The sequence below is a fragment of the Balaenoptera physalus genome (genome assembly GCF_965194825.1).
Source record: "Balaenoptera physalus genome assembly, chromosome: 13".
Taxonomy (NCBI): Eukaryota; Metazoa; Chordata; class Mammalia; order Artiodactyla; family Balaenopteridae; genus Balaenoptera; species Balaenoptera physalus.
In genome coordinates this window covers 9,578,043-9,604,408 of record NC_138892.1, presented here as the reverse complement: position 1 = coordinate 9,604,408, position 26,366 = coordinate 9,578,043, and the positions used below count along the sequence as shown (strand labels likewise).

The 26,366-nt window shown below is 56.2% G+C and overlaps 1 protein-coding gene across 3 annotated transcripts; it reads right to left on the bottom strand.

The window, feature by feature from the left end:
- PDGFB (platelet derived growth factor subunit B) lies at window positions 1-24,096 on the bottom strand. Of its 3 annotated transcripts, none has more exons than XM_082422487.1 (7): window positions 23,047-24,096; window positions 14,096-14,192; window positions 11,671-11,760; window positions 9,975-10,180; window positions 8,434-8,575; window positions 4,770-4,923; window positions 1-4,240 (listed from the first exon to the last, which is right to left on the bottom strand). In XM_082422487.1, the coding sequence occupies exons 1-6, from the start codon at window positions 23,107-23,109 to the stop codon at window positions 4,796-4,798; spliced, it is 726 nt and encodes a 241-aa protein (XP_082278613.1). In that variant the 5' UTR covers window positions 23,110-24,096; the 3' UTR covers window positions 1-4,240; window positions 4,770-4,795. The 3 variants fall into 3 exon arrangements, with proteins under 3 accessions (XP_082278613.1, XP_082278612.1, XP_082278614.1); XM_082422486.1 differs by having other exon boundaries at window positions 1-4,389; window positions 23,047-24,094; XM_082422488.1 differs by having other exon boundaries at window positions 1-4,389; window positions 4,770-4,920; window positions 23,047-23,763.
- Window positions 24,097-26,366: the final 2,270 nt, after the last annotated feature.

The window sequence follows — 26,366 nt, the reverse complement described above, 5'->3', positions numbered from 1 at the left end:
TTCATTCATTCAACAGGCATTTATTGAGCACCTACTATGTACCAGGCACTCTTCTAGGCTCTGGGGACAGAGAGGTGAACAAAATAGCTCCATGCGGGGAGGGAGGAGACAGGAAAGATGTACAGTTGACCCTTGAACAATGCAGGTTTGAACAGTGTGGGTCCACTTATACACAGATAGTTTTCAATAGTAAATACTACAGTAGTACGTAGTTGGTTGAATCCACGGATAAGGAGGAACGTGGATGAAAGGCAGATAGGGAGGGCTGACTATAAATTATATGTGGATTAACCGCCGTGTTGTTCAGGGGTCAACTATACCTGCAGAGTGAGCCAAAAGAGGATAAGTCCTATGGAGATAAATAAAGCAGGTAAGAAAGGAGGGCTATGGGACAGGGGTCTGCTCTTTTGGAAAGGTCAGATAGGGCAAGCCTCACTGGTGGGTTGACACTTGCACGAAGGCCCGAAGGAAAGGCTGAGATCTGGAAGGAGCAGTGACTTTCCTAGGATCACATGGTAACTACATGCCTGAATCAGGACTATACCCCAGGATATGTACAGGTGTTAGGATTCTGGGGTTCCTGGTCTGATGCTACAAAACAGTGGAAACACACCAGATGTGGTGTCAGCAGAGGAGGATGGGGTTGGGATCCAGCCACTCAGGAGCTATGTGGTCTTCGGCAGGTCACTTAATCTCTCTAAGCCTGTTTGCCATCACTTTGCCCTTCATTTTCTCCTCCATTCCTGAAAACAAACCTGAGAGTATTAAGAGGTTATAGATATTTTACTTTATAAGCGAAAGAGGCCATCATTTTGTTATTTTATGGAGGCAGTCGACGTTAAGCCTCCAAAGAGGGCTACAGTTCTGCTCTAGTTGAGAGAGGAGGATTGCTGGCTGGGACAGAGAAGGCTCCTAGGCGGGGCGGGGTGGGTGGGGAGGGCAGGGGGCAGTGAGATCTGACATCTGAGTGGGCCTTGAATAAAGGAGAGTTCATAATATGATGCTAAGCACCCAAGGATTGTGGAAGATAAATGGACCAGCGTGGAGGCCACATCATCTCTTTCCCAGAGTGAATGGGGCTATTAGGATTGGGTTGGGTTACGAAGGACAGAAAACCCCAAATAAGAGTAGCTCAAATAGAAGTATTTCCTCCTTTCTTATGTAAAAACTCCTGAGCTAGTCAGTCAGGTGTCAGGGACCCCAGCCCTTTCCACTGTGCTCCACCAATCTCAGCATTTGGCCTTCACCTCAGTGCTCAAGATGGCTGCTTAAGTGCCAGACATCATGCCTGTATTACAGCCAACAGGGCAGAAAAAGGGATGAAGAAGGGAATGCCTTGTTCCCAGCAGAAGGGATTCTGGAAGAATGCCATTTTAGGTTGGTGGTTCTAAAGCCCAGAGAGGGCCCACCAGGACCCTGGAGGCCTACAGGCTGGACACTGCTGCTGCCTGGTTTGGCACCCGCCTGGGATGGTGTCCGGGAAAGGGAAAGATGCAGGCAGCTCTGCCTGTTTCACCCAGGAAGTTCCTGCAGCCATCCATGGAACAGCACAGCTGTTTGCAGATGCCAAGATGCCACATGCACTGGCCCCCCAGCTGCCCTCTAAATTCCATCCCCTCCTCCTCCCAGCCTGAGCCTTCTCTAGTGCCCTGGAACCCAGAACCCTGGGGGTTTGGGGAATAGGGAGGGTCCTACAGACAGGTCGGGCAGGAGAGGGTAGGAGTTTTCAGGTAAATCCCTCTGATCAGCACTGCCTACCACCACCACCTCAAGCATAGGGCTATGAATCCCGGGATGAATTCACACCAAATTGCTATAAAAGCCCCTGGTAGAGACAGACACATGGTAGGGGATCAAGGTGAGTGAATGAATGCATGAGTCAGTCAGTCTATCAATCAACCAATCAATCACGGGGAGCGCAAATGTTATTCAGTTTAACCTCAGCCAACTTGTCACCCAGCTGTCACTTACATACTTCCAGTGACAGGGAGCTCACTACTTCCAGGGGCAAAATGGTTTTAGTTTTAGATTGTCCGTATGATGAGTCAGATTCTCCACCTCCTAGGTTTCCCCTTCAGCGCTAGTCTGCCAGCAGGTAAGACCCAGAATACATCTAGCACCTTTTTCATGGAATCAGACCCAAGTCTTCGTGGATGAGGGGAAGCACAGAACCACACAGCTGGACCTTGGAGACCACAGGTCTCCTGGCCATCTTCTTCTGTTTCAGATGGTATTCTGACCAGAGAGGGGCTATGACTTGCCCAAGGCCACACAGCCGGCTAAGGGCTGAGCCAAGATCAGACCCCAGCCCCAACTTTCAGCTGTGTTCCTTCTAAACCCCACGGCCCCTCCAGGACCTCCTCCAGCCTTTCCCACGCTGGGTAGCCCCTCCCCACAGCCAGTCCCACCCCCTGATGCTGAGGATCCGTTTCCCGTGTGGAGACCCTCAGGCTGGAGAAACCCATCTCTTGTCACTGCCAGTGACAAGCACAGGGACGTGGGGTCCAGGTATCAGGAGATGCAAGCGGGACCAAGCCATACAGAGTGGGCTGTCTGGCTCTCACCGGCTCCCAGACAGAGGCCTTGCTCAGAGCAGTGGGCCGGCGTGTGCACATGCATGTGTGAACGTGTGTGTGCGCGCGGACGCGCGCGCGCCTGAGTTTGCGCCCGAGTCTCCCAGAGCGAGAAGAACCCGTCGTAAGCTGTCGGCAAATCCTGCCAATGCGCAAAGGGTAATTGTCACATGCAGTGCCAACAGACAGATCTCTGGCGGATTCATTTGGTTTTGTTTTGTGGTTATTTTTTTTTTACAACTTTAAATACGGAATATAAATAAATTTTACATTTAAAAAATAAAAGGAAAGCCCCCCAAAATATAATCACCGACTTTACAAACTGAAGGAAGCAGATTTGGGAGATGGGGGGAGGGGGGAAAGTGCAGTAGAAGGTGGAAAGGGAGGTGGGAGCTCAGACCCCACCCCTAGGGGGCCCTGGGGATCTTTTCCCTTTTCTCCCCCACTCCCAGCCCAAGAGCTGGTTTCCTGGGAGGAGCCACCAGAGATGGAACTCAAAAAGATCTAAGAAGAGGGGCGTGTGCAGGGGCGGAGCAAGGGCTACCCCCTACCCTTGGAGACTTTCTCTTGGGTTTTTCACACCCGCCTAAAGGGGAGACTGCTTGAGCTGAGGACTTGGGGAAACGGAGGCCACAGGGACAAGTGTTGCTCCCCTGTCCCCCACCAAGGGCTCAGTCCTGTCTGACCGCTCCAGGTCGTGGGCTGGGTCAGAGGCACAGCCAGTCCACACAGAGCCTTTGTGTCAATTAGGAAAAGGATCCCTTTCCTCAAGACACTTTACCTCCATCTGCCAAAAAATTGTCATAATAAATATACAAATTGGCCATGTCTACGGTTGTGTGTGACCTGTGCTCCCTGCATGCAGTGCCCTTGTGCAGTGCACACCCTGTACAACCTTACATGGCAGTCTTGGCTGGGCTGGGATACGACAGGCAGGCCCCCTGCTGCCCTGGGTCCTGGTCTTCTGTCCTACAGAGCAGTGACTGGGGTTATCTGAGGCCTCAATAAGGGGTCCAAGAGCCCCTTGGTGGAGCAGACTGAAGGGTCAGGACAGGAGGAGACACAGGGTGGAGGTAGAGAGATGAAACAGAGGAAAAAGTGAACAGGGGGAGTGGAAGGAGGCAGTGCATGCCCAGGTCACCATCTCCATCCACCTCCGGAGCAAACTTCATCTCTAACCCGTCTGAGGGGGCACTTGGCTGCCTGGTGCTCTGGCCACACCTGCCAGGAGGAGTCCGCATCTTCAAAGAATTCAAACGTATAAAATGAAAAGAAGCCACTGTGAGCAGAGGTAACCAAGGGGAGATGACCGGGCCTGGGCATTGCAGGAGGGGGTTTTCTCCAGTCTATGCTCCCCAACACGGTCTCAGCCACAGGAGTACGAGTACCCTGGCCTGCCTGGGGGTTCTCCCGTCGGAGCTGGCTGCGGGTCCAGGGACCAGGCAGGCCATGCTGAGAGGTCCTCAGGCCCACTTGCAGGGTTTCAGGCCAGTCCACAGCGCTGGGGAAGGAAGCTCCTTTCTCCCAACAGCGACCCCATCAGTCTCTCTTGCACTTTCATCCCATTTTCTCCAGGTCAGGAGAGGAAGACAGCGATGGAGTCCAGGTCCTTCATTTCCTTCTTGAGCTTCTGGGCAAGATGCTGGAGGCCACTGAGGGGAGACCCACTGGTGGAAGGGTGGACGGACACGTGGAGGGGTGGGGGAAGCACCATTGGCCGTCCGAATCAGGCATCGAGACAGACGGACGAGGGGAACAATATTATCACTCCAAGGACCCCATGGGGGCAATACAGCAAATACCATATTAAATAACCCTGTAGGCCAAGCAGAGGGACACGGGGATCAGAAACAGCCTAGGGCTCCATCCCACTCTTACAGGCAACCAGGGGCAGGGAGCTGGGGTCGACCAGCTGCCCCTGATTTCCAGCAGCGCTCAGGGCTGGAAGATTTGAGGTTTAGACCTCCCATTCTCTTAGGGCATACTGAAACACAGCTGGGCAGGGGTCCCTAAAGCCCCTCACCCAACCTGTGCCGTGGAAAAACTCCATTGATAACTGGAAGAGGAGATCAAGGCTTAGAGCCTGGCTTTGGTACAGGAAAATGCCTCTCCCCCCGCCCCTTCCTCAGCCAAAGCCACAGGCCGGGGAGAAGGAACACAGGGTGCTGGGCCTCAGTTTCCCCGCCGGGCCCTCACCTGCCCGCACTCTCCTGCAGATGCCCCTAGGCTCCGAGGGTCTCCTTCAGCGCCTTCTTGTCATGAGTGTGCTTGAACTTCCGGTGCTTCCCCTTGGGGGGCCGGCGGACTCGCACCGTCCGAATGGTCACCCGAGTTTGGGGCGTCCTGGCTGCTTGAGAGAAAGAAAGGTCTGGTTAGCAGGTGGATGAACACTGGCGGGGATTTGGGGGTGTCTATCCCCCTTGACTAAGGCCTGCCACAGACCTCCCCATATCCTCTGGGCTGAGAGAAGGGTTGGGAGGGGAGTCTAGATTTGAACCCAGCCAGACCTCCTGGGTTCAAGTCCCAACTCCACCGCTCACCAGCTGTATCTTAGGGACAATTACTGAACCATTCTGTGCCTCTGCTTCCCCATCTGTGAAATGGGGATAACAAACTGCCCACCTCATAGGACTAGTGGAAGGAATAACTGACAGTATGCTGGCAAACACAGAGGGGAGCAGATGAACTATGGCCTCAAGTTCTTTGTCATTACCCCACTGATGTGCCCCTGATTTCCACGCCCCTTGTACCTGGACTGGACTTGGATCTGTTAACCAATTTAAGGAGGCAGACTGGTGCTGGTCAGTTCCAGGCATGAGCCTTAAGAAGGCCTGGCAGCTCCCACCTTTGCACTTTGGGGAACCCTGTGCTGTCACATAAGAAGTCTGGTTCGCCTGCTGGGGTTGCCACATGTGGGAGCCACATGGGGAGGAGAGGCCCTGGACTTCAGGGAGAGGGATAGAGGCCCAGCTCTCCTAGTGCAGCCTCCAGATAACTGACTGCAACTGCAAGAGATGCCACCAGGACCACCCAGCTGAGCGCAGTCAACCCACAGACGGGAGAGAGCATAGAAAATGACTATTGTCTTAAGCCACTAAGTTTAGAGAAGCGATCAGTAAATAGCAGCTGCTCTTATTCACTTGTTTCTTTTTTCCTTCCTTTGACTCCCTACTGAGGTTTCCTCCCACCAACCTCAGCCTCTTCCGGTCATGGGATGGGGGAGCCACTAGGCTTCGGGCATAACCACACCCCTCCACCACTGACCTGGGCCTTTCCCTCCGTTGTACCTGTCGTCTGCCTGGCCCTAGCCACTCCGAGAGGCAGTACAGTGGGGCGGGCCAGACCACCTGGGTCCAAACTGGGCTCTCCCAGGTGTTAGCTGTATGCTTTGGGGAAAGTCACATACACTCTCTGTGCCTCAATTCCCACATCTTTAAAACTGAGAACAGCAGCCCTGGCCCCCTAGGTTTAGGAGATAATACATGGAAATCGCCAGAAACCCTTAGCTAGCACGCACCTGTCAAAGTTCTAAGCTTATTTATCCTCACAGCAGGTATAGGTTTGTACAGTTAACAGATGAGGAAACTGAGACAGAAAGTCTGGGATTTGAATGCAGGGATCTGCCTCTGGAATCCATGCTTTCAACCATTGGGCTGTAAATCACAGTGCCTGTCAGTCTCGGTCAAGATTAGCACTTATGTCTCTCTTCCTCCTGGGCTCCTAGGTAGACACTCTAGCAATGAAAGTTTTCTCTGCCAAGCTCAAGGCCTGCCTCTTCCTGGGAGCCTTCAGAGTTCTCCCCAGCCCACCCAGCTACTTTGGGGCCAACACCTGACTTCCCACCTCACAGACACAGGCTCCCATGAGGCAGTCACCCCACTGCTACAAGTAGGAAATTTAGGGACTCAGTGGGGTCTCAGGTCCCCCTTGAGGGAGGCTGCCTGAGAGGGCCATTGAAGGGCCAGAGACAGGGCCATCAGCAGGACGCTGGGCTGGGAAAAGCCTGAGCAAGCTCAAGGTCATCACTCAGCTCATAAGTGACAGGGCAGAGATTTGAGCCCAGGAGGTCTGACACTGACTATCACACGTGCCACATCACCAGCTGCCACAGGAACTGTCACCCAGGGCCAAAATGCTGAAACTAAAATGGCAAGACCTACATATCAAGTGGTTGAACATGTCTCCTAAGAAACTGGTTCAGAAAATCACATGAAACAAAGGCAGGGAAAAGAACCCCATTCTAAACATAAAGAAGAATATAATTTTTCCCGAACAGCAGTCATTCTCCATATTAACTCTACAAATAATTTACAACATGTCAGTTTGAAGCTGTCAAATTCTCAGCCTTCCTAGGTCATCCACGACTCAGCTCAGCTCTTAGAACAGGAGGAAGAGGCTGAGATGGCCCTGTCTTCAGGAGGCTTGTTAGTAAGAAATGACAGTGAGATTGTCCTGTCCCCTAACCAAAGAAAGTTATTGAAAATCCAAACAGTCACTTGCATGATTTTTTTATGCTCATCTAATCCTATTAACTTAATGAGTCTCATTTGATCCTTACTTTTCTCCTTGAGGGAGAAAAGGCAGCAAGATACAGTCAAAAGAACCCAAAACTAGATGTTCCAAGACCTGGGTTCCAGGTTCAACTTTGCCGCTGTGCTACCTTCATGAAGTCCCTTAACTTCTCTGTGCTCCAGCAGCCCCATTAGTAACACTGAAGGCCTGACTTGTAAGATCACCTCTAGCTCTAAAATTTTTAAATCCTTAAAAAGAAAAAAAAAAAAAAAAAAGGCGAGGCAAGTTAAGAGTCAGTGACAGCTGTCAGGGTGAGGGAAGAGCCAAGAACAGAACTTCAGGATACCTGAATTCTAGCTATGCCCCTACCTGGAACTGGCTGTGTGACCTTGGGCAAGACCTCAGCTTATCTGGGCCTCAGGCACCTCTTCCATAAAATGTAGAGGCAACTGGACCATTTTTTTAGTCCCTTTCAACTCTTTAAGTCAAACTTGCCCCTGAAATTGTGAATTCATGACATCTAAGGACAGGAACAGAACTCCAGTTCCAACTTATCCGTGCGTTTGAACCCTATCTGTCACCTCCCTGCTACATTGTTGCCCAGCCTTTACTTGCATACCTCCAGGAACACAGAACTCAGCACCTCACAAGGCAGACAATTCCATCTTGGACTCCTGACTGCTCACCAGCTTTTGCATATATGTAGTTAAAATCTCTCTCTGGTGATTTTCCCCCACACTGGTCCTAATTCCCTCATCAAGGCTACCAGGAATTAGTTTGATTTCTCCTCCCCAGGACAAGTCGTCAAATATCTGGTTACGATATATGCCTTAGGGTGTTCTCTCATCCAGGCCATGGTTCCTCCCACCATTTCATGCACTCACAAAACAAAGTAGGGGGCTACGGTAGCAAGACTAGGATGGGGGCTGCTCTGGATGGGGCGGCCAGCAGACCTCTCGGAGGAGGTGACTTCTGACCTTAGACCCAAGTGAAGAGCGGGAGCTAGGCTTGTGAAGGGCCAGGAGGAGTGAATTTCAGCCAGAGTGACATGTACAAAGAAACGCCCTGAGGCAGAAACTTACTTGGCCACTCAAACAGGCCAACCTGGCTGGGGTGGCATAAGTGAGCGGGACGGGTTGGTAACAAGGCCAGAGGGCCAACCGGGGGCTACATCCTCACATAAGGCCTCCCAGGCAGGGGAGGAATCTGGATTTTTTTCAGTGACATGGAAAGCTTCAGGTGAACTTAACCAGGGCATGCCAGATCCAATTCCCCCCGCATGCCCCCGGCAGCTGCCATAGAAGAAGGGGGCTGAGCAATTAGAGGCAGACCCTGGATGGGCGGTTACCTCGCTGCTCCTGGGAACTCCCGGGACTTCGGGTCACGGGTCGTGCCACCACCGTCTCACACTTGCACGCCAGGTGGTCCTCCAAGGTCACCGTGGCCTTCTTAAAGGTTGGCTTCTTCCGCACAATCTCAATCTTTCTTACCTGGAGGACAGAACCACCAAAATGCCTCCATAAGACCACACAGGCAGGGTCCGGGAGAGCTGCCTGCCGGCTCTGCCGCCCAGCATCCCCTGTGGTGATCTTTCCTCGAAAGCCTGGATTGCAGCAGGGTAGATGCTTTGGCCCAAACAATGGCAGGACCTTGCCCTCTGCTCTTCTCGTAGCTTTTCCATCAAAACAAGCCCTCCTGACCTGGTCTCCGGCAGCCCCCCTCAGATCCCCAAGAGAGGGAGAAAGGCATTTCCCGGTTAAGCGTGGGGCCTGCGGTGTCCTCATTCCCTGAGCGCCAGCCAAGGTCAGGGGCTGCAGCAGAGGCGGGGAGATGGTTGTCTGGAAGGAAGTGGGGGGAGGCTTTATCCAGGAGGGAGGCGGGAAGGGGGAGGTCAGCTGTCAGGTGTCCATCCACAGAGCTGGCAGTGTTGGGGACAGGAGATACCATGACAGTGGGTGCCAGGGTAGAAAGTGACATTGGTAATCTTGGGCCCAAGGCCCAGGCCTGGGATGGAAGGCGGGCACGAGGCAAGGCCACGGCTGACCATAGGGGAGGGGAGTGTGGTGAGGCAGGCAGGGCACTTGGCAAGAGTAGGTAGGGAGCACCAGCAGAGCCCTGGAGAGGCGTGCCCACCGCCCAGCAGCAGCTCGGCCCAGCCTGAGCTGGTGTGTGGGTGAGGCTGCCCCCAGGGGTGCAGAAACCTTTCCACGTAAATCAGAAGACAGCTGAGCCTTCTCTGGCCCTGCCCTGCCCCGTGTGAGACCAGGAGCTCCCCAGGATGGCCCCTACTCTAAAATTTCCCTTGAGTCAGAGTGTACACCCAATCTTTCCAGAAAGGGGACAGGATTTAGCACTCTGACTCTCTGCTAGGGGCTGCCCCAGCTCTTGCAGGGTCTGTTGCTTGGAGGGGGTCTCTCTGCCCTCCTTGCTAGAGACACGACTTGTCAAAGGGAGATGGGCGGGTGTTAAAGATGCTGGGGCAGCTAACTGAGCCTCTCTCTGCGTGGATTGAAGAAAACTGAGAGCCCTGAAGAGGGGAGATCTCTGAGGGAAGTTGAACAGCTGCCCAGAACGTTCTGAGTGTCCGATATGTTTGTGGACCTGTCTGTTCCAGGGACATTTGGGGATTTGATCCCCGTAAAGGAGGAGGCAGCATCCTTTACATATGGCCCCACCCTGGGGGCCTGTCTGTGGCTCATGGTCACCGCAGCCTGGATGGCCTCAGCGGACCCATGGGCGGCCTCTGCACACCTGTCGGGAGGGAGCTTCTCGAGATCGGCCCTCTCTGGACGGAGCCCCGGAGCCCGCCAGGAAGGCCTTTGGACGCCCCCCGAAGCCTGGTCAGCGAGTCCCGCGCCCCCCACCCTGGGCTGGCTGAGGCCTGGGTACCTGAACGGGCCGCAGCTGCACCTGCGTGGGGCGGCACTGCACATTGCGGTTGTTGCAGCAGCCGGAGCAGCGCTGCACCTCCACGCAGGGCGGCCACACCAGGAAGTTGGCGTTGGTGCGGTCTATGAGGCGCCGCGAGATCTCAAACACCTCGGTGCGTGTCTTGCACTCGGCGATCACGGCTGGCTCAGCGACTGTCGGGGAACCTGGAGGGAGCGGGGACCTCCATCAGGGTGGTGGGCCTGTCCAGAAGCCCCACCAACAGGAAAGCTCAGCGCGGAGCCCCTCTGGGACTGCTCGCCCTCAGAAACGCTGGCCTGTCCCATCTCCTTCAACCCCAGCGTGGAGGGTTACCAGCCACGGGACTTGGGCAGGCTGCTGACAGGCTTGAGGCCTCAGTTTCCCCACATGCAAAATGGGGATGATCAGGGACTTCCCTGGTGGCGCAGTGGTTAAAAATCCGCCTGCCAATGCAGGGGACATGTTTGAGCCCTGGTCCGGGAGGATCCCACATGCCGCGGATCAACTAAGCCCGTGTGCCACAACTACTGAAGCCCGAGTGCCTAGAGCCTGTGCTCTGCCTCAAGAGAAGCCACCGCAATGAGAAGTCTGCGCACCGCAACGAAGACCCAATGCAGCCAAATAAATAAATAAAAATGGGGATGATGAGATCTACACCCCAAAACCACTGTGGATCAAGTGAGATCATTCTGAGAGCGCTGGCGCGGGGTCCACGTCAGTTTCCTCCCGCCAGCCCTCAACCATTTTATTCAATGATTTCACACATTTATGAGTTTGCCCGGCATGTGGCCCTTACTTGTGTATTATCTTGTAGCCACTCTCACATTGCTGTTTACACTGTAATCTATTCTTATGTTTTTGCTTCTTTCAAGCCTCAGTCTCCTCACCTATGAAATGGGAAAATAACAGTTCCTATACTGTACTTGCCGATCAAAGGAGGAATGTGAAACTTGGCCTACAGCAGGCTTACAGTCAATGCTGGGGCGACTGTCATCTGTCATTATTCACATATAGAGGAACTGAGGCTCGGAGAGCTAAATGAGCTGCCCAAATTCACAGAGCAAAGAGTGAAACTCAGGCCACCTGACTCTTATGTGGCGGGCCCCCCAGCCACAGTCTACAGAATTTTGGGGACTGCAGGTGGGCAGAGAGGAAGAGGGGCTTGGAGCGGGCACCCACCTCCCTAAGAAAGCTTCTGCGGGACCCAGTGACCTGTACCTTCTTTTGCTTCACGCCTGCTGTCACAGGCACAGCGCTTCGCTGCAGAGGAGACGTGCAGCCTGCCAGCGGCACTGGGTTCAAGCAAGAAGAGCCGCTTAGGATCCCAGCCCCACCACTTGCTAGCTGTGTGACCTCAGCTGCTTTTTTACCCTCTCTGGGCCCCCGTTTTCAACTCTATAAAATGAGGTTAATAATCTCCACCTCCAAGGTTGAACTAATGAACCGATGAGGTTTTAACGAACTATATTGAGAAAACAGTGTGTGTTGGGGGAGGGGAGGATGATGGCTTAGCTCCTCGATAGACGGTACTTAAGGATGGCTGTGCTCCTTCAGTTCCACTCGGTCCTCAGTGTCAGGGCGAAGGAGCAGGCCCTCCGGCCTCGGGCTGGCTGCATCCCCAATTCTTCCCTGGCTCCCACCTTTGAGAGGCCACCGTTCTCACCCTCAGTCTTACCTAGGCTCCTTCTCCCGCGGGATAAGCTATCCAGCTCGCCTCCAGAATGGGACCGGGTCAAATTCAGGTCCAATTCAGCCCCGTCTTCATCTGTAAGAGGAGGTCAGACACACTCTGAAAACCGTTGGCTGGCTCGACCAGGGCTCTGGGGGCTCCGATGCGGGTTCCAGGGCAGGCGGGAGGACTGCTTCCCTCCCCATCCCCCACTGGCACACCACTCCAGAAAACGGTCTCCCCTTCTGGCTCCCTGTAAACCCGAGGGTCCCAGCTCCGAGGAGGGGCCCCTCCGGACAAACCCCAGGGTGGCCATGGGGCTCAGAGGGCGGTGGGGCCCTGACTGCATCGCCAAGGGATCATCAGCCCCACTCCGGGCCCTTCAACCACATATTTGGACAGAACCCATGTCAATGGAGTTAAAAATAACCCATCCCCTTTGCTACTGTAAGAGAACCCTCCTTGGCCTCCAGGGCAGGGTGAGGACCCAGAGCTCTGAAGGCCAGTTTCCAGCGCCCCTCCACCCAGCGTTCCCATAGGAAGTGCTGAATGGAGAAATTCCCAGAATCCCCAGGGGGGACCGGCATGCCCTGGACACAGCCCCTCCGGAGCCCCGGACAATGGCCCAGTTGGGCGGGGAAGAGGGAGGGAAGGAGAGGGATGGGGGTGGAGGCTGAAGGCAGAGACAGGGTGAAGAGCCAGGCCTGGTGGGGCGGTGGGTGGGGTGTTGGGGGAGCCCTTGCCCTGCCCCCTTTTCGGCCCTGGTCTCTCTCCGGCCCCCAGTCTTTCACCGTGTTTGTGCCTCTCCCCCTAACCTTTTGCCCCACTTCTGCCCTGTGTTGTCCATTTATTCCTAAAGTCACGAACCACAGCTCCCTTCTCTGTCCTGGGTGGCCCTCATCTCAGCATCATTGGCACTCCTTGGAGGCATTCCTCTCTCTAGAGATGGCAGCCGGAAGCGGCTGCGGGAAGTGAGGGTTGCAGAAGACTTGGAGCTCCACACTGAACTGCGGGCAGCCCCTTCTATCTCTTGACGGCTGAAGCGCCAGCAAGTAAACTACGGGGGTTGAGGACAAGCTCCTGCTCCCTGCACGCAGCGCCTCACGCTCCCGCTGTCTCCCCAGCCCACCAGCCCACTGGCCCCGCCCGTGACAAAGCCCCCCGCTCATCCGTGCAGGCTCCCGGTGGGTCCTGTGTGGAGGAGACTGTGCTATAACTGGTGCCTTTCCGTCTAGCATACTGCTCCTGCGTCAGCACGTCTGTCTGTCCTCCTCACTCCCTTCCTTTCTCTCTGCCATCTCTGGAATGTCCCTGGTGGGGAGGAGATGGGGAAAAGATGTGCTTTGTGGAAAGGTTAAGTTGATTAGGAAAAAATAGCCACACGGTTGCCTTGAAACAGGCCCGCTATTGAAAATCTCATCTCGGAGCTCCCGACTCCCACCCGGGGTACACAGGGGCTGCCCGAGGGTGAGGGCCAAGGGCCTTGGGAAGAAACAGCAGAGAGGCTAAATTTGGAAGTTGCCCCATTGTGTTGACCAGGGCTGGCCAGTCGGGCATGGGGTGGGAGGTGTGGGAGACGTGGGGCGGGGGGCCTGCTGAACAATAGGTGGGCCCAGCTGGGGCCCCCTCCCGCCTGCCTCGCCAGCCCCCAGCACAGGCGGGTTTGAAAGGGCCCGGGAATGCTTTTGAGAGGGAGCCAGGGGCCCAACGGGGAGAGGAAACAAAGGCAGGAAATGCTGTCCCCCGTAGATAGCAGTCTGGGCAAGGATTACAAAGTGACAAAGAGACAAAACCCCAGAGGGAAGGGGAGCTGGGGGTGCAGGGGGGCTGCCGACTAGGGCTCCAGGGAACAGGCCAGAGGTTAGAATAGAATGGAATTTGCTCTGAAGGCAGCGTTTATAAATACATTCCCGACCCAGCCCGCCAGCCCCGCCACGTGTGTGCCACCAAGCACGTGCCCATGCGCTGAGCGCGCTCTTGGGCAAGGGCAGGGCTGCCCACTAGTGTGCGCCAGGTGTCCCCTGGAGACCTTGGAGACTGGGCCCTCGGCCAGAGGGGCAGGGAGAGGGCCCCTCTGGCACCACCCTCCCCGGCTGAGTCCACACCCAGAGGCACATTCGGCAGATGCCCTGGGTACCTTCTCCCTGCCCCCTCCTCTCGGCACCCCGCCCTCTGCACCCCGCCAGAGCCACATGTGGGAGCTTCTCCCGCCACGCCCCACATCCCAGGTAGCAACCCGTCCGCCTACTCAGCCCTGCCCGGGACAGGTGTGGCCGAGCCCTGCGGGGCCGCCACAGGCCTCTGGGTCTCTGGATGCCAAGGGAGCGGGGATGCCCTTGCCAGATGCCCTGCCCCCCTTGGCAGCGGGGATGCCCGCCCGGCTCCCCAGGGCTCAGCAGAGGGCCAGAGCACGGGCGAGGGTTCAATTCACCTCCAGAGTCTCCGTGCAGCAGGCGCTGGAGGTCATCGAAGGAACGAATGGAGTGGTCACTCAGCATCTCGTAGAGCTCCTCGGGAATGGGGTCCCCCTGCCAGGCAGACACAGAGGGGCCAAGTGAGCTGGGAGCAAGGGCTTCCCAGACGTGGCCCTCTTCCCCCCAACACACACACTCCCTCCTATGGCAAGTTCCCATAGGGCCCCTTGGCCACGGACAAATGGACAGCCAGGCCAGGGGCAGGAAGGGGTCGGGGGGGGGGAGATTCCAGGCCTGACAACCAGGAGCACAAAGGCCGAGGACCAGAACCTGCGGGAGCCTCTAAGATGCAGCTCAGATCTGCACCCCTCACCCCCAAACAGAACCTCAGCTTGCTTTAAGTTAGATTTGATTGTACGTATCTGTCTCCCCATCACACTACAGGTTCTGGAGACTCCAACAATCTGATTTCTCTCTGCTTCCCCTCCACGCCTGACAGCTAAAGGCAGCCAGCATTTGTCATGGGAGATCGAATTATCCCCATTTGACAGAGGTAAAAACAGAGGCTCAAATAGGCGACATCCTTTGTCGGAGTCCTACAGCCAATTATCAGCAGAACCTGCATTCAAATCCAAATCTTTCTGATGGCAGAGCCTGTACCCGCAGCCACCTGGGTACACAAGGTGTTTAATAGATGCTTGAAGAGTTGGATGGTCTCAGGAGGCCACATGTACTAGCGTTATCTATTTAGCCTCTCACTCAAAAGAGTGAGAATCCTCTTTTACAGGATTCCTGTAAAATCCTGAAGGGAATCCTCAGATACAGCCGGGAAACCTGAAAGCTCACCAGTGCCCCATGCCCAACCAAACCCTATTTTTAGAGCCCCTCTGGCCTGTTGCCAAAAACACTTGAAACTTAATAAGCACATTAACAGGCCCCATTTGGAGCCGGGCTTCCTCCAGGGAAATCACAGGTCCTACAATAACATGAGAGCAGCCCTCATAGGAATGTCACGGCCCCGTCCCCCATGGTCCAGGGAGACCTGAGGGGCTGATGCCAAAGGTCTTGAAAAAGAGGTGAGGGCCTCTTTCTTGTGCCTCCGGGCAAAGAATATGAGCAAGATCTGCTGCGTGTCCGAACTCACACCCGTGCAGACACATGCACGTGCACACGTAAACACACAGGAGGGCTCCGCCTTGTGGGAGGAGCCCCTGGGGAGGGTTTCAGCAGACCTGACTTACTACTGCCTGACCTTGGGTTACACAAGTCTGTGGCTCAGTTTCCCTGGATTGAGAAGGGAGGCGCCCCTGCTCGAGCTGGTGCACTGAACACTCCGAAGAGTGGAGTGCTGAGAGGCTCCCCACAGGCTGCCTCGAGGAAGGAACGCCGCCCTCTCCCCGCCTCGTGGCCAGTCCCCCGGGGTGCTCCCCGAAAGGTCTGTTAGGAGCCCGGTGACTGATCAGGTTCTAGCCTCCCCCAAAGCTCCGCCTCCTCATCACTTATCAACACCTCCTCCAGGGACCCCACCACACGCGGGCCTGGCCACTGGAGTCAGCCCTGGAGCCAGAAGGCCAGGGTGGAGTGTGGCCATGTCCCCTCTTAAAGCAAATTCCTTGAGAGCTCTGAGCTGAGTTTCTTCATTGGCACGTGGAGCTTATAAGCCTGCCTGGTGCCTAGGGCGGTCGGGAGGTATGAGGGAGAGAAGGGTGGGGGTCTAGCAGTAAGCTTGGCTGGGAGCTGGGGTCCACGACGGCACAGCCGGGAAACCAGGGGATGCGTGTGTGAGATTGGGAGGGATGTCAACACAGCTGCCCCTCACTTTCCTCTCCCACCTCCACGTGGCCTGCCTCCTCCCACCCAGAGAGACCACGCCTTTGGTGGTCTCCAAATGTGGACACAGGACCCAACCCACGGAACACGGAAAGCAGCTGGCTGGTCTCCGGTGAAGCCCAAGGCAGGCCACTGCCCCTGAGGGTTTTGTCTGCCCCAGATCCGGTAGTCCAAAGAGCGGGATTTCACCTCCCCCGCTACTAACCTCCCCGTGAACTCAGGTTGGCCACCGCCCCTCTCTGATCCTGGCTCTCAGTTGCAAATTGAAGGGGTTGAAGACATTTGATTCAATTCTAATTCTGCCTGGGGGTCCCGGGAGAAGCAGCAGAGGAAAGCCCAGGGTGGGGTCCCCAGCCAGGTCTCCCAGGCTGCTTGTGGTGTAATGATTCAATTAACCCCCCAGGAGAGGGGCCCAAAGGCCCAGGACCAAATGGCACATAGCACTCGTGCCAAGACCTCCTTGCCCCCTGGAGAGCTGTCTGCCGCTGCCGCTGCAGGCCAAGGCAGAGGAGGCAGACTCCCAAACAGGCCTACCTAGCAGATGCCCCAGACACAGCCTATGATGCAAAGGAGATGCCGTCTCATGGAAGCAAGCCCACAACCTCCCAGGCTGAGTGGGGAAGAGCCCAGGATAGAGACAGGAGAGGTGGGAGAAGCACACAGTAGGTGCTCGATAAATCCTGGTAAAATGCATGAAGGACTCTCCCCTTGTCTCTGGAGTTGTCTCCTGTATGATTCTCCCCCTCCTCCACCAGGAGGACCACCCCCCCCCCGAGCACACTGCCTCCTAAAGAGTCCACTTTCCCCTAAGCAGAGACGCCATTCCTGCACGTGCTTTCAGTAATTTGGCCACTGGATGCCCAGAACACCCTGAGAGCCCCTGGATTTGACACTAATACCACAGCTAACTTCTGTGAAGTGCTAACTACAGGCCAGACACTGAGTTAAATGCTGTACCCACTACCCATCCCAAGAGGCTGGTGCTTTTTGTATTCCCATCTTCCAGATGAGGAAGCTGAGGCTTAGAAAAATTCAGGAAACAGCTACAGGTCTACACGACTCGTAAGTGGCAGAGTGGGCCCCTCTGTCCCAGCGCCATGGAGCTGCCTGGGCATTAACCTCAGTTCCTGTCAGCTCCCCACCCTGCAGGGGTCATGAGCAGCAGTTCTCAGTCAGGGGCGGGTAGGCCCCCGGGGGACACTGGTCATGTCTGGAGGCATTTTTGGTGGTTATAAATAGAGGAATGCTACTGGCATCTAGTAGGTGGAGGCGAGTGAAGCTAATAAACATCCTTCTATGCACAGGACAGCCTCCACAATAAAGAATTCTCTGGTCCCAAACATCCACAGTGAAGAGATGGAAAAGCTCTGTAGTAGACAAAGCAAGGGCTTCAGCTGCCAGGGAAACCTGGGTTCCTGGAGTCAGACTTTTAACAACCTAAAACCTCAGCTTCTTTTTTTTTTAAGTCATACTTTTTATTGAAGTGCAACATACACACATTAAAGTACAGAGGTCATAAGTATACAGCTTAATTAATTTTCACAAAGTAAACACATACCTTGAGAAATAAACAGACCATCCCAGCACCTGAGATGCTCTCCTTGCATCTCCTCTTAGTCACAACTCCTTTTAAGGGTAACCACTATCCCATTTTCTATTACTGTTAGGTTTGTCTGATTCGGAACTATGTTCTCTTTGGTAATGGGCTTCTTTGTTCAACATTACATTTGTGAGATTTATCCAGGTTGCTGTATTTAGTAGTGGTTCATTCATTTACATTCTATTAAATAAGTATTCCACAATTTATTTATACGTTTTACTCGATATATTTTTGGGTTGTCTCCATTTTGAGGCTATTGTGAATAGGGCTGTTATTAAAATTCTTATATTGCTCTTTGGGTGCATATTAGTATAATTAAAATTAAATAATGGGCGATGGTTGCATAACTCTATGAATTCTGAATTGCCAATTTCTGCAAAGAAGCCAGTTGGGATTTTGATAGAAATTGAGTTGAATGTGTAGATCAGTTTGAAGATTAATGCCATCTTAACAGTATTTACTATTCTAACCCATGAACATGGATGTCATTCTTTTTATTTAGATATTTTAAAATTTCTTTCAACAATGCTTTGTACTTTTCAATGTATAAAACTTACACTCCTTTTGTTAATTTTATTCCTAAGTATATTATTCTTATTGATGCTATTATAAATGGAATTGCTTTCTTTTTTTTATTTTAACATCTTTATTGGAGTATAATAGCACAGGGAGATCAGCTCAGTGCTTTGTGACCACCTAGAGGGGTGGGATAGGGAGGGCGGGAGGGAGACGCAAGAGCGAGGGGATATGGTGATATATGTATACATATAGCTGATTCACTTTGTTATACAGCAGAAACTAACACAACCTCCGCTTCTTTATCTTTTAAATGGGGCTAATAATACCTCAGCGGCGTTATTGGGAGGCGGAATCGCACCTAGCAGAGCAGCCAGCAAATGATGGGTAGTTAATGAGCCCTGCTGTGATCCCCATGCATTCCTTCAGTGTGGCGCCTTGAGGTCAGCAGCGAGCAGCACGCATGCGCGGGGCCTGCAGTGCAGGACATTTTTGAGGATGACAGTGGGTAGGTGGAGAGTATGTGGCTTTGCATTATCCCCTGTGCCGGGCCACAGGAAATGACACCTGAGCCCCACACTGGCACTTGCCCGGGGCCGTGTGCGCTGGTGGGTGGGTCCCTTCCGGGGCTGGGGGTGGCTGAGAGGTGGGCAAATTCAGCCTGTGGTCAGCTCCAGGATGCAATGCCCTGGGAGAGACTCACATGGGCACCTGCTGGGGGTCAGAGGTTACTCGAGGTGTGTGGGAGGGTGAGCAGCCCGGAGCCAGGCACAGGTTCTAGAAGCCTCCTTAGGGTGGGCAGCTCCCCCTCGGAGATAGGAAAGGAGGCCTGGCACCCTGATGAAGCTGCCCCAGATCTCAGGCCTGGGGTTCCTGGCAGGGCGAGGGCGTGGCAAGAAGGCAGCTGGGGCACAGCCAGCTGTGGGAGCCAAGGCAAACAGCCTTCTCCCCACCCCACCCCTAACGCCAGCTGCGGAAGGTAGGAAGGGAACAAGCCAGCTGAGGCCAGGTGAATTACCTGCTCCCAGCCAGGCTGGCAGATTAAAGGGGCTTGGACCCCACCCTCTGCCTGGGCCCCAGCTGTACACACAGATATACACTCCCCAGCCTGCCTGCCGTTCAGCTGAGGGAGACAACACGGGCTTGGCCCAAGCAAGCAGGGGCGTTGTCAGTGGCTGGCAGAGGGAGAAGGCCTCGGAGCGCCCGCCTGCCTGGGCGTCTCAGGCCTGATTTAGAGTCAATGCCAAAGCCAAGCCCTTTGAAGAAGCCTTCTCTGGGCAGACCACAGAAGCCATTTAGAACCAGCCTTTCCCACCTAGCATTTCCCTGCCTTATTGCTCCTGGGACCCTCCCACTCCCCCACCGCTATTACTGTTAGCCCAGCCCCCCATTGGGCTCCCGCGTCTCTCTCCAGCAGAAAAACTGTTAGACCAGGAAGAGAGAGGCCAGGGCAGCAATTACAATCCTGGCAGTGCATGGCAATCACTGACCCCAGCCACCCCTGGTCCCAACTCCCAGCACCGAGTGGGGCCCAGGAATCTGCATTTTCAAAAGACAGGTAATTCTGCTGCTCTTGGGGAACTCTGAGCTGATCCAAACTTCTCATTTTTTTTTTTTTTAGGTGGTAGAAACTGAAGCCCAGCTCAAGATACCCAGAACCTTTGCAATCTAATTTTCCTTATGTTTCTTTCTCTCTATCCAGTCTAATCTTGGCAGTCCAAGTACCAAGACATGGAAAAGAAAGAAGTGCTTGTCTCTCAAGATGGGGGTGGGGAGGGAGCGATGCAGGGGGACTCAAATGAAGATGGCTACTGGAGGGCAGCATGGCTATGTTGGGCTGCCCTGCGGGAGGACTGAATGAGGCCGCGTTTATAAAGCACTTAGCAAGCCCTAGACACATGTCTGGTCCTTCCCTCCTCGCCCCCACAAGGATTCCCTGTCCTTTCCACAAATATTTACAGATTATGCACCATGGGCCAGGCACCGTTCTAAGCAGGGGAGACAGTGGTGACCAGGACGAAAGCTCTCTAGTGGAGTTTATACTCTGGTGACGAAAAACACATAATAAACAACTAAATAAATCAGAAAATGAAAATAGTTGTGCTAGAAGGGCATTTCAATGGGGGGGGCAGTGAGGGAAGACTCTGAAAGGGACTTATGAGGCCCATGGCAAGCCCCTCTTTACACTCCTGCTGAATCAATCGCTCTCTCTCACGTACACACACACTGTTCCTAGGTCTTGCACCAGAGCCCCCAAATTCTGTTTGATCCTAACCTGCAGCAAGTCAGTCTCCCACTACCTAAGGCCATTAGCAAACCAGAAAGAAGCTGGGTGATTGAAGGTCTGCGGGCCCCTTCACTCCTTCTCGGCAGAAGGGTGCAGAGGCCAGAGACATCACATGACGAGAGTCACCCTTCCGGAAGCCAGCTCAGCTGATGGAGATGGGACCTTATGGGCCTCAGCCAACCCTCAGCCAGGCCCCACCTCAGAGCTCCCCGTCCCTCCTTCCCAGCTGCTGAGGCCTCCACCTGAGGCTCAGTACAAGCGTGCCAAGGACATGGCCAACCCCAAGGCGACCTCCGCCAGCAAGCCCTCCTGGACTGGCTCCCATGTCAATAGGTTTTCCCTTTAGGTCTCCTCCCTCAGAGACTCCTGAGGCTTACTCAGGCTCTGCAGGAAATTGCTTCGTAAACTGCAAAGCACTACACAACTGTGGGTTCCTGAAGGCCATGTTCAAGGATGCTGTGATTCAAGTGAGAAGAAAGGCACCAGCTTCCGTGCCGTAGCCTCCCCAGCAAACACACATACCCCCGGAGCTCTGGAAAAGGAGGAGGAGGCGCTGGATGAAGCTGGAAATGGAAAGGGCAGGCCTGGGAAGGCCTTCTCCAGCTGTCACCCAGACTCTCCAGAGCGGGCTGGGATCACCAGAGAGGACAGAACAGTCAGGGGTGGGAAACCCCCTCAGCCATTCGGGGTCATCCAGTCTTGGAGGTTCAAAGAACGGCTTATTTGAAGGGAGAAACGCTCTGGACATCACAGCGCCCCCCATTTTCGGCCACATGAGCATGGTTTTAAAAAGCAATCACAGAAGGATAATGCTTGAGGGGCTTCGAGCTGACTCGACCAGGCAAAAACCAGTGGGTGCTGTGGAGCCGGGACCTGACGGGAGGCTCCCTGTTTCCGTTCCCTCATAGGACCCAGGAAGGAAACGGGGTCGCTGCAGAGTTAACTAGGTTCCAAGGCCCACGGTGGGCTCACCTGTTGCGCGGGGGTGGGCACCTGGTGCATGGGGGTATAGGGGCCGTGCGTGCCTATGTGCGTGCGTAGGTGTGCGCGCACGTGTGCTCAGGCTGCGTGTTCGGGGGCCGTGCGTACGTGTGTATGCGGTGCGCGCGCGTGTGCCCCGCGTGTGCACGGGCGTGGCGGCGGCGGGCGCGCGACCCGGCCGCGGTAGTGCGTGCCCGTCGCTCTGCGCACCCGCCCGCCCGCCGGAGCGCAGCATCGCCTCCGGCCAAGAGTGTGCATGCGTGGGGTGAGTGAGCGAGTCGGGGGGCCGGGCGGGGTGGGCTGCGGAGAGCAGCGGCGGGGGCGCCGCCGTTCCCAGGACGCCCTGGCACCGGGCCCAGCCCCCAGACCCCGCGGCGAGGCAAAGTGGCAGCTGGGGCCGGCCGGCGCCCCCCTTCGCAACAGCTGGACGCGGCCCGGGGGGCTGCGGGAGCGGAGAGGAGGGGGCGTCGGGAGGGGCCTGTAGGCTGCCGGGCTGAGCCCCGCGTCCTCCCTCCCGGGTGCTGGCCGCGGGGGGTGGCCGCGGAAGGGCGGGGCCCCAGGGCGGGCGGCCGGCAGCCCTCGAGGAGCCCCGAGAACAAAAGGAGACGGCGACGGCTCCTCAGTGGTCAAAACAACCTGCGCTGGCGGCGGCCCAAGGCCCGGCCGCGGCCTCGGAGCTCTTCACCTTAACCCCTTCGCCGCCGCCTCCTCCTTCCTGCGCCTCGTTGGAGGCCGAGAGGGGCCGGCCCTCCCCGGGAGCGGGCGAGGTGCGGGCTCCCGGCCGCGGCCGAGCAGAGGCGGGACAGGACCCAGGCACGCCGCGCTCCCCGCTGCCCTCTTCTCCCCGGCACCTCGCGCTTCCTCCCTGCCCCGCCCCCTTTCCCACCTGGATTCCGGGTAGACTTGCCAACTCACTGCTACGTGAGGCTGGGAGGGGTGCGGGGGACTCATACAATCTGATAGCTCCCGCAGACGTTTTTACACCCCAGCTCTGCTAGGCTTTTACAGGCGGCGCGCTCCGCACCCTGCGAGCGGGGGAGAGAGGTGCGTTCTCTCGCAGGGTGCGGGCGCAGGTATGGCGCGACCTCAGGCACACACCGCCCCGGGGGCTGGATTCCCTAAGACCCCCACTCCTCCCCTAATCCCAAGTGCCCAAAACCTCTCTCGGCACCCACTGCGCCCAAGACACAGGCTGCTCCTGCACCGCACTCTGGGGCCGGGCAAGACCTGCACGGGCCCCGAGGGCACCCAGCCCGACCGGGAGCTGGAGCCAGGGTGGGACGGAAACCCCCGCCGAAGACTGGCGTGGCTGCCACCACCGGTGCGCGAGCTCGCACCTCCCGTGCAAGCCGGGTCCTGGACAGGACCTAAGCTGTAGCCGAAGTGGGCACGGGAGGACGCGCTGCCTGCTGCCTCGGCACCACCCCACCCCTCTCCCTTGGGCTAGGAGGGGGCTTATTCTCGGGTTCCTGAGGGGTGGGAGACAGGACCACACACACCGTCGCCTGACGCCTAAAAGCTCGGAGATCTGAGATCGCCCCTGGGAAAGAAAGGCACCGCTGCCCCCTCCTCTTAGAGCCTGGCACCTCCCGGACCTCGCGTCCCAGCCCTCGGAGGTCACCTAGCGCCCGGCGCCAGACCCAGGGACTGCATGGGTCCAAAGTTCACTGCAGCGAAAGGAGGGGGCGATCAGGGGGGTAGGGGTCGGGGGTAATGAATGAAGCGAAGCAGCCCCAGCCGCCGTCGCAACTCACCTCGGCGCTGACCAGACGCAGGTAGCAGCAGAGAGACAGGAAGAGCGCCCAGCAGCGATTCATGCCGACTCCGGGCCCGGCCCCGCGGGGCCCCGGACTCGTGGACCGAGCGCGCCGCCCCCGCGGCCAGGGTGGGGGGCGGGGGCTGGGGAGGGAGGTGGGCTCTGCTCGGGTCTGCGGCGATCAGGCGCTCAGGCCGCTGCAGCCGCCGCCGCGGCTCACCCGCATGGCCCCCGGGCGCCGCCGCCCCCAGCCCGGGCTCCGTCGTTGGGGGGTTGGGGATGACCTGGGCGCGGGACCAGGGTCCGAAGCCGCTACCTGGGCGGATCCCGAGCCCAAGCGAGCATCCACGGCCGGGGGGCTGCGTCGCGAACCAGCCGAGGCGTCTAGCCGTGTGGGGGCGCCCAGGGGACTCCAACCTCGAAGAGGAAAAAGAACACGGCAGTCGATGGTTCGTCTTCGCTCGCCGGCTAAAGGCGTTTTCCTCTGCCCGCCGGCTTAGGTTTTTTGCAACATTTTCTGGAAAGGCCCCCGAAGTCGGAAAGCGCAGAGCTGGGCACCTCAAAGCCAAAGTCTCCCCAAAAAAACTTTTTCCAAAGTTGGCTTTGCAGCGGCGGCTCGAGTACCCGGGCAGGGAGAGGTGCAAACTCCCGCCCGGGCCGGGTGGGGGGGCCGGAGCGTGTGCGCCCTGGCGCGGGGCCCGGGCGGCGGGCACGGCTGCTCCGCGCGCGCGTCGTGCCCGCTGCGCGCTGGACCGGGCCCGGCAGACAGGTGGACGCGGCGCGAGTCTGTCGGTCCGTCTGCCCGCCCGCTCGCCGCTCTGGGCGTCCTCTGCGGGCTGCGAGTTGCGGCTGCTCCGGCTTTCTCTTTGCAACGAGGCTGGAGGGTGGGCTTTTTTCCCCCTTTTTGCGCGTGTGTGTCTGTGTGTGCGCGCAAAATATCCCTATCTCGGGAATGAAAGATGGGCGCTGGCGGCCAGAGGGGAGCCCTCAGGGAGGCAGCGGGGGAGGCTGCGGGCGCACGGGGAGGCAGGCGGGCTGCTCCCAGCGGCAGGAGGAGAAGTTGCCACCCTTTCAGCTGTTCCGGCCTTTATAAAGGAGAAGGGAGAGTGCGAGAGGTGGGTGGAGACAGCCTTTCCTCTTCTGGCCGAGAGTCAGTACCGGGAGGGGGGAAGGGGGCGGGAGCTCCGGGAGGGCCTGAGGCGAGGATGGGGTGCCTAGGGGCTTCCAAAAGCCCAGCAGCCTCTCCGCCCAGGAATCTGGTCTCTGGAAAGGGAGAACTAGGAGCAACCAAACGCTGGGCCCCTCAGCACAGTGTCTGTGGCCTGGTTTCTAGCCCACGTGGTTGGGGGCAGGGGTGTCTCCAAGGCCGCTGGCTTGCAGGAGTGCAAGCCCGCACCTCCAGGACCAGACATTTGCACCATAGCACAGGCATGGTGGTGAAGGGCTCAGGCTCTGCAGATCCTGCCCTGGTGCTGAGTAGCTGGGTCACCTTGGGCAAGTCACTTCCTTTCTGTGCTCCTCCATCTCGCCTCAGAGTGGGATAGGGTTATCGTGAGGACTTAATGGCAGAAAGGGCAAAAAGCATCCAGCCCCCAAAAAGCCACAAGGTGATCACAGAAACCCTGCAGCCAGTACCATTCAGCTGAAAGCTGGGTGCACGTCTCCTCCTCCTAGCTGGTTGCCTGGCACACAACAGGCGTTGCTGGCATTGGCTGAAATTGAATTTGTTGAACTGCAGAGTCACACAAACCTCCACAACCCTGCAGCATCCTTGCAGGGCCGCCATCATGATCCTCCAGTCACCCTGATGTTTACTACCTCTCTCAGCCCACAGGTTGGAGACCCAGGGCCCCCCACCCATGCCAGCATTCACACAGTTAACGCCTTCCGCCCCCCAGCTCCGGGAGCTGCTATGTCCCTTCCTTCAGCCGTCATACGCTCACAGTCACAGAGTCACACGCTCGCACGCTGAGCCCAGCACCCACCACGAGACCCACTTGCCGCACCGCCCAGCTCCTGGCTTTAGGACACCTTTATCTGGTCCCGTTGTGCTGTCTGTGTCATCTGCCCTTTGTACCCAAACATCCCTACGGGGTGGCAGCCTGCTTCTCACATGTGCACACACCCTTAGTCACTGAGACAGGCACACTCACCGTCGCTTCATGAATTGTCTTCTTGGACCTGAGCAGGGGCGGCAGGGAGGGAGGATGTCCCAGGAGGGCCTCTCTACAAACAGCCACACGCACCCACCCTCTGCCCATTACTGCCTAGGCAGCATGGCACAGTGGCCAAAGGGCAGGCCAGGGGCAGGTCACCTTGGTTCAAATACTGCAATGGCCACTTGCTGGCCAAGTGTCTCTGGGAAGTTTAACTTCTCAGTCCCTCGATTTCCTTCCCTATACACTGGAGAGACAACTATAATTGGAGGGAGGGAGGGATTTCCAAGAGGCATGGGAAATTTTTAGGGGTGGTGGAAATGTTTGTCATCTTTGCTGGTGATGATGAGTTCACGAGTATTCACACATATCTAGACTGATAAGTGCTTTATTGTAGCTCAATACCGTTGTAGAACGATTTTTATCTACTTCATAGAGTGGTCTGGAGGCTCAGATAAAGTAATCCATGTGGAAGCACAGAGCAAGATGCCTGGCACATGGAGTACATCATTCCTTCGACAAAGCTTTTGCGTGTTCCCTCAGACACCGGAACAGACACTGTTCCAGGCACTGTTCCAGGCACTGGGGAGACGGCATGATGCTGATACTGCCCTGGAGGAGCCCCCATGCAGAAGGACAGACAGATGCATAAACAGATAAATTAGGAGACAGGGTGACAAGGGAGGTGGGGCGGGGGAGATAGGAAGATAATCCCAAAACACAAGATTTGAAGTCTAGAGACTTAGAGATAAAACCCTGCTCCACTGGACAGCTAGGTGTTCTTGACCTTGATCTTCTGTATCCTTCTTTATAATTGACAATAGCTACCACTATTATTATTGAGGTGTCCTTATGGTTGGTAGTGTTCTTCTTACTCTGCATGTGGTTTCTCAGTGCTCCAATGAGATATGTTAACTCTTATCTTATGAATGGAGACGTCGAAGCACAGAGAGGTGAAGCAACTAGTTCAAGGTCACATAGCCACAGAGTTCAAGGTCACACAGTGGTGGAGTCAGGACTGGAACCCAAGTAGTCCAGCTGTAGAGCCCACACACTTGCTTCAGCCCCCATGCTGTGCTGTGTCCTGGCAGGCGATGACGACGACCGCAATGAGACTTCTTACACAGGGCTTCGGTGAGCATCAAACACACGAATACCTGCA

Coding starts and splice junctions, on each gene's coding strand:
- PDGFB (XM_082422487.1), bottom strand. CDS start 23,109: ATGAATCGCTGCTGGGCGCTCTTCCTGTCTCTCTGCTGCTACCTGCGT. Junction 14,193..23,046: donor TGCGTCTGGTCAGCGCCGAG/GTGAGTTGCGAC, acceptor TCTGCCTGGCAG/GGGGACCCCATTCCCGAGGA. Junction 11,761..14,095: donor GCTGCACGGAGACTCTGGAG/GTGAATTGAACC, acceptor CTCCTCTTACAG/ATGAAGACGGGGCTGAATTG.